General features: G+C 51.0%; 1 protein-coding gene across 1 annotated transcript in view; it reads right to left on the bottom strand.

Moving 5' to 3' along the window:
- Nucleotides 1–1,375, bottom strand: part of LOC144679892 (phosphatidylserine synthase 1-like) — a 41,749-nt gene extending 40,374 nt beyond the window's left edge. Inside the window, exons 1-3 of the mRNA XM_078540819.1 lie at nucleotides 1,154–1,375; nucleotides 687–778; nucleotides 518–562 (exon numbers count right to left, since the gene is read on the bottom strand). Of these exons, the coding sequence (XP_078396945.1) occupies nucleotides 518–562; nucleotides 687–778; nucleotides 1,154–1,332 (316 nt within the window). The 5' untranslated portion in view covers nucleotides 1,333–1,375. The remainder of the gene's footprint in view (nucleotides 1–517; nucleotides 563–686; nucleotides 779–1,153) is intronic.
- Between the last annotated feature and the right edge of the window lie 10,934 nt (nucleotides 1,376–12,309).

Here is a 12,309-nt window from a genome sequence, read left to right as displayed (position 1 = left end):
CATCTGTGGCAATACAACACTCCGTTAGTACAGCAAAGTACTCCCTTTGTCAAAAGGGAAAAAAATACTGCTGGGCTATGGGGATAGATAAGGAGCACAGGACTAACTATATTGCTCTTTCAGAGAACCAGCATGTTGGACTGAACAGCCTCCTTCTGTGCTGTATGATGCCACAATACTTGAGTGTCACCTTAGATTAGGAGCATGGAATAGAGCTTAAACCTTTAAGTTTCTAGAACATTGACTTTCTAATTCAGGAAGTGAGACACCCATCACTATGTCTAACATGCGCTATAGGCATTCACAATCATTTATTCATCCATGTGGAATCAAACCAGCGACCTATGGCTAGTCATTCTGATCTACTTGCTAAGTTTTCGAAAGCAATTTCCCAATACTTTTCAAAAAACATAAAATACTAATCTAACTGGTAGAAGAAATAAACCCAAGTCCCAAATGTCAGGAAAAACGTTAATAAATATGTGTAGCTTAAGAATAAACGGGCTTTTGATCTTACCAAATACCATCCTCCATATTGCTGGATGTGGTCTGGTAAAAGGACCTGAAAATATAAAATAAAACCCCTTAAACAATGAACCTTAGATAAATAAATTGCTTCAGAATATGTAAAATAATATGCAAGAAATGTGATTAATCACAATTCTCACTAGTAACAAACAACTTACCATTAGGAAACGCTAAAACACTTACAATTAGAAAAAAGAACACCACGGAAAGTACGCCCTTCCATATATTGTCTTCCGGGCTTGAATCATCCCTAGATTAAAAAACGATAGCACGTTGGGTATTTTATTACAGGCTTTCAGTCCTATCAAAGCATTTGGGGGCAAAGCATCAGTTATTAGACACAAAATTTCACAGGACAATGAAAATATTCATTTCACAATCCATTCGCGCTGCTGTGATATTGCGAGACAAAGTGGAAGTAGGTGATTCAGGAGGAAAAAAAATAAAATCCAGATGCGACACAGAATCGAAACCCGCAACCAAGTTTGCAAAGTGATACATTATAGCGCAGGCCTAGCAGCAGAATCTTTGCAAAGCCGGCCGGGTACTCATATGAAAGGAGCCAGCTGATAAGACAGCAGGCAGCTCAGTCCCAGGAAAATGGGGAGCTGGATGCAGCCAGTACCTGGTAAAAGCGAAATACATGACACTGATGATGGTGAAAGTGAGCAGGGTGATGGTGTGAGGCTTGTAGAAGAAGTCTATGGTGATATCCTCCACTTGCTGTTCGTTGATCATGCGGAAATGCAGTTTATAATTCACATCATCCTTGCTGATTGTCCTGCTGCTTGTGGCGTGCGCCATGTCTGCAGCGCTCCGCCCGACAAGCACCAGCAGCCAGCAAGAGCCCAGAGACCTCTCCAGTCAAAGAGAGAGAGGGGTGGGGGGGGGAAACAACTAATCCACAAATGCAAACAACTTCCTTGGAACAACACTGATGGATCATTTATCAGACATGCATCATGGTTAACTGTATATATTTAAGGTGGAATATTTTGAATATCGGAGCTGTTGATTAGTAAACTAAAAGAAAAGAGGTTTGTGATAATCACTCCCCTTGGTGGTGGACTGTTCCGTTCTGGAACAGGCTGTATTTCAGAATTTAGAGCGTCCTTGACGGTGCACGTGGGGACGGGGAGTAGCGACAGAGAAAGAAACAGCTGATAGAGGAGGGGAGAGAGAGACAGAAACAGCTGATAGAGGAAGGGGGAGAGAGAGACAGAAAAAGCTGATAGAGGAAGGGGGAGAGAGAGACAGAAACAGCTGATAGAGGAAGGGGGAGAGAGAGACAGAAAAAGCTGATAGAGGAAGGGGGAGAGAGAGACAGAAACAGCTGATAGAGGAGGGGAGAGAGAGAGACAGAAACAGCTGATAGAGGAGGGGAGAGAGAGAAAGAGCTGATAGAGGAGAGGAGGGAGAGAAAGAAACAGCTGATAGAGGGGGGAGAGAGAGAGAGAAACAGCTGATAGAGGAAGGGGAGAAAGAGAAACAGCTGATAGAGGAGTGGGGAGAGAGAGAGAAACAGCTGATAGAGGAAGGGGGAGAGAGAAACAGCTGATAGAGGAGGGGGAGAGAGAAACAGCTGATAGAGGAGGGGGAGAGAGAGAGAGAGAAACAGCTGATAGAGGAGGGGGAGAGAGAGAAAGAAACAGCTGATAGAGGAGGGGGGAGAGAGAGAGAGAAACAGCTGATAGAGGAGGGGGAGAGAGAGAAACAGCTGATAGAGGAGGGGGAGAGAGAGAGAAACAGCTGATAGAGGAGGGGGGAGAGAGAGAAACAGCTGATAGAGGAGGGGGGAGAGAGAGAAACAGCTGGTAGAGGAGGGGGGAGAGAGAGAGAGAAACAGCTGATAGATGAGGGGGGAGAGAGAGAGAGAAACAGCTGATAGATGAGGGGGGAGAGAGAGAAAAAAACAGCTGATGGAGGAGGGGGAGAGAGAGAGAAACAGCTGATAGAGAAGGGGAGAGAGAGACAGAAACAGCTGATAGAGGAAGGGGGAGAGAGAATCAGCTGATAGAGGAAGGGGGAGAGAGAAACAGCTGATAGAGGAGGGGGAGAGAGAAACAGCTGATAGAGGAGGGGGAGAGAGAGAGAGAAACAGCTGATAGAGGAGGGGGAGAGAGAGAAAGAAACAGCTGATAGAGGAGGGGGAGAGAGAGAAAGAAACAGCTGATAGAGGAGGGGGGAGAGAGAGAGAAACAGCTGATAGAGGAGGGGGAGAGAGAGAAACAGCTGATAGAGGAGGGGGGAGAGAGAGAGAAACAGCTGATATAGGAGGGGGGGAGAGAGAGAGAAACAGCTGATAGAGGAGGGGGAGAGAGAGAGAAACAGCTGATAGAGGAGTGGGGAGAGAGAGAGAAGCAGCTGATAGAGGAAGGGGAGAGAGAAACAGCTGATAGAGGAGGGGGAGAGAGAAACAGCTGATAGATGAGGGGGGAGATAGAAACAGCTGATAGAGGAGGGGGGAGAGAGAGAGAAACAGCTGATAGAGGAGGGGGGAGAGAGAGAGAAACAGCTGATAGATGAGGGGGGAGAGAGAGAGAGAAACAGCTGATAGATGAGGGGGAGAGAGAGAGAGAAACAGCTGATAGATGAGGGGGGAGAGAGAGAGAAAAACAGCTGATGGAGGAGGGGGAGAGAGAGAGAAACAGCTGATAGAGAAGGGGAGAGAGAGACAAACAGCTGATAGAGGAAGGGGGAGAGAGAAACAGCTGATAGAGGAAGGGGGAGAGAGAGACAGAAACAGCTGATAGAGGAGGGGAGAGAGAGACAGAAACAGCTGATAGAGGAAGGGGAAGAGACAGAAAAAGCTGATAGAGGAAGGGGGAGAGAGAGACAGAAAAAGCTGATAGAGGAAGGGGGAGAGAGAGACAGAAAAAGCTGATAGAGGAGGGGAGAGAGAGGGAGAGAGAGAAAGAGCTGATAGAGGAGAGGGAGAAAGAAACAGCTGATAGGGGGGAGAGAGAGAGAGAAACAGCTGATAGAGGAAGGGGAGAGAGAGAAACAGCTGATAGAGGAGTGGGGAGAGAGAGAGAAACAGCTGATAGAGGAAGGTGGAGAGAGAAACAGCTGATAGAGGAGGGGGAGAGAGAAACAGCTGATAGAGGAGGGGGAGAGAGAGAGAGAAACAGCTGATAGAGGAGGGGGAGAGAGAGAAAGAAACAGCTGATAGAGGAGGGGGGGAGAGAGAGAGAGAAACAGCTGATAGAGGAGGGGGAGAGAGAGAAACAGCTGATAGAGGAGGGGGGGAGAGAGAGAGAGAAACAGCTGATAGAGGAGGGGGGGAGAGAGAAAGAAACAGCTGATAGAGGAGGGGGGAGAGAGAGAGAGAAACAGCTGATAGAGGAGTGGGGAGAGAGAGAGAAACAGCTGATAGAGGAAGGGGAGAGAGAAACAGCTGATAGAGGAGGGGGGGAGAGAGAGAGAGAGAAACAGCTGATGAGGGGGGAGAGAGAGACAGAAACAGCTGATAGAGGAAGCGGGAGAGAGAATCAGCTGATAGAGGAAGGGGGAGAGAGAAACAGCTGATAGAGGAGGGGGAGAGAGAAACAGCTGATAGAGGAGGGGGAGAGAGAAACAGCTGATAGAGGAGGGGGAGAGAGAGAGAGAAACAGCTGATAGAGGAGGGGGAGAGAGAGAAAGAAACAGCTGATAGAGGAGGGTGAGAGAGGGGGAGAAACAGCTGATAGAGGAGGGGGAGAGAGAGAAAGAAACAGCTGATAGAGGAGGGGGGGGAGAGAGACAGAAACAGCTGATGGAGGAAGGGGGAGAGAGAGACAGAAACAGCTGATAGAGGAGGGGAGAGAGAGACAGAAACAGCTGATAGAGGAGGGGGAGAGAGAGAGAGAGAAACAGCTGATAGAGGAGGGGGAGAGAGAGAAAGAAACAGCTGATAGAGGGGGGGAGAGAGAGAGAGAAACAGCTGATAGAGGAGGGGGAGAGAGAGAAACAGCTGATAGAGGAGGGGGGAGAGAGAGAGAAACAGCTGATATAGGAGGGGGGGAGAGAGAGAGAAACAGCTGATAGAGGAGGGGGAGAGAGAGAGAAACAGCTGATAGAGGAGTGGGGAGAGAGAGAGAAGCAGCTGATAGAGGAAGGGGAGAGAGAAACAGCTGATAGAGGAGGGGGAGAGAGAAACAGCTGATAGATGAGGGGGGAGATAGAAACAGCTGATAGAGGAGGGGGGAGAGAGAGAGAAACAGCTGATAGAGGAGGGGGGAGAGAGAGAGAAACAGCTGATAGATGAGGGGGGAGAGAGAGAGAGAAACAGCTGATAGATGAGGGGGAGAGAGAGAGAGAAACAGCTGATAGATGAGGGGGGAGAGAGAGAGAAAAACAGCTGATGGAGGAGGGGGAGAGAGAGAGAAACAGCTGATAGAGAAGGGGAGAGAGAGACAAACAGCTGATAGAGGAAGGGGGAGAGAGAAACAGCTGATAGAGGAAGGGGGAGAGAGAGACAGAAACAGCTGATAGAGGAGGGGAGAGAGAGACAGAAACAGCTGATAGAGGAAGGGGAAGAGACAGAAAAAGCTGATAGAGGAAGGGGGAGAGAGAGACAGAAAAAGCTGATAGAGGAAGGGGGAGAGAGAGACAGAAAAAGCTGATAGAGGAGGGGAGAGAGAGGGAGAGAGAGAAAGAGCTGATAGAGGAGAGGGAGAAAGAAACAGCTGATAGGGGGGAGAGAGAGAGAGAAACAGCTGATAGAGGAAGGGGAGAGAGAGAAACAGCTGATAGAGGAGTGGGGAGAGAGAGAGAAACAGCTGATAGAGGAAGGTGGAGAGAGAAACAGCTGATAGAGGAGGGGGAGAGAGAAACAGCTGATAGAGGAGGGGGAGAGAGAGAGAGAAACAGCTGATAGAGGAGGGGGAGAGAGAGAAAGAAACAGCTGATAGAGGAGGGGGGGGAGAGAGAGAGAGAAACAGCTGATAGAGGAGGGGGAGAGAGAGAAACAGCTGATAGAGGAGGGGGGGAGAGAGAGAGAGAAACAGCTGATAGAGGAGGGGGGGAGAGAGAAAGAAACAGCTGATAGAGGAGGGGGGAGAGAGAGAGAGAAACAGCTGATAGAGGAGTGGGGAGAGAGAGAGAAACAGCTGATAGAGGAAGGGGAGAGAGAAACAGCTGATAGAGGAGGGGGGAGAGAGAGAGAGAGAAACAGCTGATGAGGGGGGAGAGAGAGACAGAAACAGCTGATAGAGGAAGCGGGAGAGAGAATCAGCTGATAGAGGAAGGGGGAGAGAGAAACAGCTGATAGAGGAGGGGGAGAGAGAAACAGCTGATAGAGGAGGGGGAGAGAGAAACAGCTGATAGAGGAGGGGGAGAGAGAGAGAGAAACAGCTGATAGAGGAGGGGGAGAGAGAGAAAGAAACAGCTGATAGAGGAGGGTGAGAGAGGGGGAGAAACAGCTGATAGAGGAGGGGGAGAGAGAGAAAGAAACAGCTGATAGAGGAGGGGGGGGAGAGAGACAGAAACAGCTGATGGAGGAAGGGGGAGAGAGAGACAGAAACAGCTGATAGAGGAGGGGAGAGAGAGACAGAAACAGCTGATAGAGGAGGGGGAGAGAGAGAGAGAGAAACAGCTGATAGAGGAGGGGGAGAGAGAGAAAGAAACAGCTGATAGAGGGGGGGAGAGAGAGAGAGAAACAGCTGATAGAGGAGGGGGAGAGAGAGAAACAGCTGATAGAGGAGGGGGGAGAGAGAGAGAGAAACAGCTGATAGAGGAGGGGGGAGAGAGAGAGAGAAACAGCTGATAGAGGAGGGGGGGAGAGAGAGAGAGAGAAACAGCTGATAGAGGAGGGGGAGAGAGAGAGAGAAACAGCTGATAGAGGAGTGGGGAGAGAGAGAGAAAAACAGCTGATAGAGAAAGGGAGAGAGAGACGAGACAGAAACAGCTGATAGAGGAAGGGGGAGAGAGAATCAGCTGATAGAGGAAGGGGGAGAGAGAAACAGCTGATAGAGGAGGGAGAGAGAGAAACAGCTGATAGAGGAGGGAGAGAGAGAAACAGCTGATAGAGGAGGGGGAGAGAGAGAGAGAAACAGCTGATAGAGGAGGGGGAGAGAGAGAAAGAAACAGCTGATAGAGGAGGGGGAGAGGGGGAGAAACAGCTGATAGAGGAGGGGGAGAGAGAGAAAGAAACAGCTGATAGAGGAGGGGGAGAGAGAGAAAGAAACAGCTGATAGAGGAGGGGGGGGAGAGAGTAGCAGCTGATAGAGGAGAGGAGAGAGAGAAAGAAACAGCTGATAGAGGAGGGGGGAGAGAGAGAGAGAAGCAGCTGATAGAGGAGAGGGAGAGAGAGAAACAGCTGGTAGAGGAGAGGGAGAGAGAGCAACAGCTGATAGAGGAGGGGGGAGAGAGAAGCATGACAGGAGGGGGGAGAGAGAGAGAAACAGGTGATAGAGGGGGGAGAGAGAGAGAGAGAAGCAGCTGATAGACGAGGGGAGAGAGAGAAAGAAACCGTATGGAGGAGGGGGGAAGAGAGAAACAGCTGATAGAGGAGGTGGGAGAGAGAGAGAGAGAGAGAGAGAAACAGCTGATAGAGGAGGGGGGAGAGAGAGAGAAACAGCTGATAGAGGAGGTGGGAGAGAGAGAGAGAGAGAAAGAGAAACAGCTGATAGAGGAGGGGGGAGAGAGAGAGAAACAGCTGATAGAGGAGGCGGGAGAGTGAGAGAGAAACAGCTGATAGAGGAAGGGGGGAGAGAGAGAAACAGCTGATAGAGGAGGGGAGAGAGAGAGAAACAGCTGACAGAGGAGGGGGGAGAGAGAAGCAGATGACAGGAGGGGGGAGAGAGAGAGAAACTGGTGATAGAGGGGGAGAGAGAGAGAGAGAAAGAAACCGTATAGAGGAGGGGGGAAGAGAGAAACAGCTGATAGAGGAGGGGGGAGAGAGAGAAATGCAGCTGATAGAGGAAGGGGGAGAGAGAAACAGCTGATAGAGGAGGGGGGAGAGAGAGAGAGAGAGAGAAACAGCTGATAGAGGAGGTGGGAGAGAGAGAGAGAGAAAACAGCTGATAGAGGAGGCGGGAGAGAGTGAGAGAGAAACAGCTGATAGAGGAAGGGGAGAGAGAGAGAGAGAAACAGCTGATAGAGGAGGGGGGAGAGAGAGAGAAACAGCTGATAGAGGAGGGGGGAGAGAGAAACACCTGATAGAGGAGGGGGGAGAGAGAGTAGCAGCTGATAGAGGAGGGGGTGAGAGAGAGAGAAGCAGCTGATAGAGGAGAGAGAGAAAGAAACAGCTGATAGAGGAGGGGGGAGAGAGAGAGAGAAGCAGCTGATAGAGGAGAGGGAGAGAGAGAAGCAGCTGATAGAGGAGAGGGAGAGAGAGAAACAGCTGATAGAGGAGGGGGAGAGAGAGAGAAACAGCTGATAGAGGAAGGGGGAGAGAGAAACAGCTGATAGAGGAAGGGGGAGAGAGAAACAGCTGATAGAGGAGGGGGGAGAGAGAGAGAAACAGCTGATAGAGGAGGGGGGAGAGAGAGAGAAACAGCTGATAGAGGAGGTGGGAGAGAGAGAGAGAGAGAGAGAGAGAAACAGCTGATAGAGGAAGGGGGAGAGAGAAACAGCTGATAGAGGAGGGGGGAGAGAGAGAGAAACAGCTGATAGAGGAGGTGGGAGAGAGAGAGAGAAACAGCTGATAGAGGAAGGGGGAGAGAGAAACAGCTGATAGAGGAGGGGGGAGAGAGAGAGAGAAACAGCTGAAAGAGGAGGGGGGAGAGAGAGAGAGAGAAACAGCTGATAGAGGAGGTGGGAGAGAGAGAGAGAAACAGCTGATAGAGGAAGGGAGTGAGAGAAACAGCTATTAGAGGAGGGGAGTGAGAGTAGCAGCTGATAGAGGAGGGGGTGAGAGAGAGAGAGCAGGAGGTGATAGAGGAGGGGAGAGAGAGAGAGAAAAACAGCTGATAGAGGAGGGGGGAGAGAGAAACAGCTGATAGAGGAGGGGGGAGAGTGAGAGAAAAACAGCTGATAGAGGAGGGGGGAGAGAGAAACAGTTGATAGAGGAGGGGGAAGAGAGAGAGAAACAGCTGATAGAGGAGGGGGAGAGAGAGAGAGAGAGAGAAGCAGCTGATAGAGGAGGGGGAGAGAGAGAGAGAGAAGCAGCTGATAGAGGAGGGGAGAGAGAGAGAGAAAAACAGCTGATAGAGGAGGGGGGAGAGAGAGAGAGAGAGAGAAACAGCTGATAGAGGAGGTGGGAGAGAGAGAGAGAGAAACAGCTGAAAGAGGAAGGGGGGAGAGAGAGAGAGAGAAACAGCTGATAGAGGAGGGGGGAGAGAGAGAGAAACAGCTGATAGGGGAGGGGGGAGAGAGAAACACCTGATAGAGGAGGGGGGAGAGAGAGTAGCAGCTGATAGAGGAGGGGGTGAGAGAGAGAGAAGCAGCTGATAGAGGAGAGAGAGAAAGAAACAGCTGATAGAGGAGGGGGGAGAGAGAGAGAGAGAAGCAGCTGATAGAGGAGAGGGAGAGAGAGAAGCAGCTGATAGAGGAGAGGGAGAGAGAGAAACAGCTGATAGAGGAGGTGGGAGAGAGAGAGAAGCAGCTGATAGAGGAGGGGAGAGAGAGAAAGAAACCGTATAGAGGAGGAGGGAGAGAGAAACAGCTGATAGAGGAGAGGAGAGAGAGAGAGAAACAGCTGACAGAGGAGGGGAGAGAGAGAAAGAAACAGCTGATAGAGGAGGGAGAGAGAGAAAGAGAGAAACAGCTGATAGAGGAGGGAGAGAGAGAAAGAGAGAAACAGCTGATAGAGGAGGGGGAGAGAGAAAGAGAGAAACAGCTGATAGAGGAGGGGGAGAGAGAAACAGCTGATAGAGGAGGGGGAGAGCGAGAGAGAAACAGCTGATAGAGGAGGGGGAGAGCGAGAGAGAAACAGCTGATAGAGGAGGGGGGAAAGAGAAACACCTGATAGAGGAGGGGGAGAGAGAGTAGCAGCTGATAGAGGAGGGGGTGAGAGAGAGAGAAGCAGCTGATAGAGGAGAGAGAGAAAGAAGCAGCTGATAGAGGAGGGGGGAGAGAGAGAGAGAAGCAGCTGATAGAGGAGAGGGAGAGAGAGAAACAGCTGGTAGAGGAGAGGGAGAGAGAGCAACAGCTGACAGAGGAGGGGGGAGAGAGAAGCATGACAGGAGGGGGGAGAGAGAGAGAAACAGGTGATAGAGGGGGAGAGAGTGTGAAGCAGCTGATAGACGAGGGGAGAGAGAGAAACAGCTGATAGAGGAAGGGAGTGAGAGAAACAGCTATTAGAGGAGGGGAGTGAGAGTAGCAGCTGATAGAGGAGGGGGTGAGAGAGAGAGAGAAGCAGCTGATAGAGGAGGGGAGAGAGAGAGAGAGAAAAACAGCTGATAGAGGAGGGGGGAGAGAGAAACAGCTGATAGAGGAGGGGGGAGAGTGAGAGAAAAACAGCTGATAGAGGAGGGGGGAGAGAGAAACAGCTGATAGAGGAGGGGGAAGAGAGAGAGAAACAGCTGATAGAGGAGGGGGAGAGAGAGAGAGAGAGAGAAGCAGCTGAAAGAGGAGGGGGAGAGAGAGAGAGAGAGAGAGAGAGAAGCAGCTGATAGAGGATGGGGAGAGAGAGAGAGAAGCAGCTGGTAGAGGAGGGGGGGAGAGAGAGAGAGAGAGAGAAGCAGCTGATAGAGGAGGGGGAGAGGGAGAGAGAAACAGCTGATAGAGGAGTGGGAGAGAGAGAGAGAGAAAAACAGGTGATTGGAGAGGGAGGGAGGAGAGAGAGAGAGAGAGAAACAGGTGATGGGAGAGGGAGGGAGGGAGAGAGAGAGAAACAGGTGATGGGAGAGGGAGGGAGGGAGGGAGGGAGAGAGAGAGAGAGAAACAGGTGATGGGAGGAGGGAGGGAGAGAGAGAGAGAGAAACAGGTGATGGGAGAGGAGAGAGAGAGAGAAACAGGTGATGGAGGAGGGAGAGAGAGAAACAGGTGATGGAGGAGGGAAAGAGAGAGAGAAACAGGTGATGGAGGAGGGAGAGAGAGAGAAACAGGTGATGGAGGAGGGAGAGAGAGAGAAACAGGTGATGGAGGAGGGAGAGAGAGAAACAGGTGATGGAGGAGGGAGAGAGAGAGAGAAACAGGTGATGGAGGAGGGAGAGAGAGAGAGAGAAACAGGTGATGGAGGAGGGAGAGAGAGAGAGAGAAACAGGTGATGGAGGAGGGAGAGAGAGAGAGAGAAACAGGTGATGGAGGAGGGAGAGAGAGAGAGAGAAACAGGTGATGGAGGAGGGAGAGAGAGAGAGAGAGAACAGGTGATGGAGGAGGGAGAGAGAGAGAGAGAGAGAAACAGGTGATGGAGGAGGGAGAGAGAGAGAGAGAAACAGGTGATGGAGGAGGGAGAGAGAGAGAGAGAGAGAGAAACAGGTGATGGAGGAGGGAGAGAGAGAGAGAGAAACAGGTGATGGAGGAGGGAGAGAGAGAGAGAGAAACAGGTGATGGAGGAGGGAGGGGAGAGAGAGAGAGAGAAACAGGTGATGGAGGAGGGAGGGAGAGAGAGAGAGAGAAACAGGTGATGGAGGAGGGAGAGAGAGAGAAACAGGTGATGGAGGAGGGAGGGAGAGAGAGAGAGAAACAGGTGATGGAGGAGGGAGAGAGAAACAGGTGATGGAGGACAGAGAAAGAAACAGGTGATGCAGGAGCGAGAGAGAAACAGGTGATGCAGGACAGAGAGAGAGAAGAGCAGTTGATGCAGGAGAGAGAAAAACAGGTGATGCAGGAGAGAGAGAGAAAAATAGGTGATGCAGGAGAGAGAGAGAGAAAAACTGGTGATGCAGGAGAGAGGGAGAGAGAAGAACAGGAGGCAGGAGAGAGAGAGAAAAACAGGTGATGCAGGAGAGAGGGAGAGAGAAAAACAGGAGGCAGGAGAGAGAGAGAAAAACAGGTGATGCAGGAGAGAGAGAGAAAAACAGGTGATGCAGGGGAGAGGGAGAGAGAAGAACAGGTGATGCAGGAGAGAGAGAAAAACAGGTGATGGAGGAGGGAGTGAGGGAAACAGGTGATGGCAGAGAGAGATAGAGAGAGAGAAAAAGGTGATGGAGGAGAGAGAGAGAAAAACAGGTGATGGAGGAGGGAGAGAGAGAAAAACAGTGATGGAGGAGAGAGAGAGAGAAAAACAGGTGATGGAGGAGGGAGAGAGAGAGAAACAGGTGATGGAGGAGGGAGAGAGAGAGACATAGGTGATGGCGGAGGGAGAGAGAGAGAAACAGGTGATGGAGGAGGGAGAGAGAGAGAGAGAAACAGGTGATGGAGGAGGGAGAGAGAGAGAGAAACAGGTGATGGAGGAGGGAGAGAGAGAGAGAAACAGGTGATGGAGGAAGGAGAGAGAGAGAGAGAAAAACAGGTGATGGAGGAGGAGAGAGAGAGAGAGAAACAGGTGATGGAGGAGGTGGGGGGGAGAAATAGAGGGAGGTTGGGGGGGGAGAAATAGAGGGAGGTTGGGGGGGGAGAAATAGAGGGAGGTTGGGGGGGAGAAATAGAGGGAGGTTGGGGGGGGAGAAATAGAGGGAGGTTGGGGGGGGAGAAATAGAGGGAGGTTGGGGGGGAGAAATAGAGGGAGGTTGGGGGGGGAGAAATAGAGGGAGGTTGGGGGGGGAGAAATAGAGGGAGGTTGGGGGGGAGAAATAGAGGGAGGTTGGGGGGGAGAAATAGAGGGAGGTTGGGGGGGGAGAAATAGAGGGAGGTTGGGGGGGGAAATAGAGGGAGGGGGGGGGAGAAATAGAGGGAAAGAAAGTAAGAAAGAAAGAAAAAAAGTAAGAAAGAGAAAGAAAATAAGAAGAGTGGGAGAAAGAAAATAAGAAAGGG

The sequence above is a fragment of the Cetorhinus maximus genome, chromosome 4, assembly GCF_964194155.1.
Source record: "Cetorhinus maximus chromosome 4, sCetMax3.hap1.1, whole genome shotgun sequence".
Taxonomy (NCBI): Eukaryota; Metazoa; Chordata; class Chondrichthyes; order Lamniformes; family Cetorhinidae; genus Cetorhinus; species Cetorhinus maximus.
Note: the sequence above shows the minus strand (reverse complement) of the source record. Positions and strands in the feature narration are given on the sequence as shown.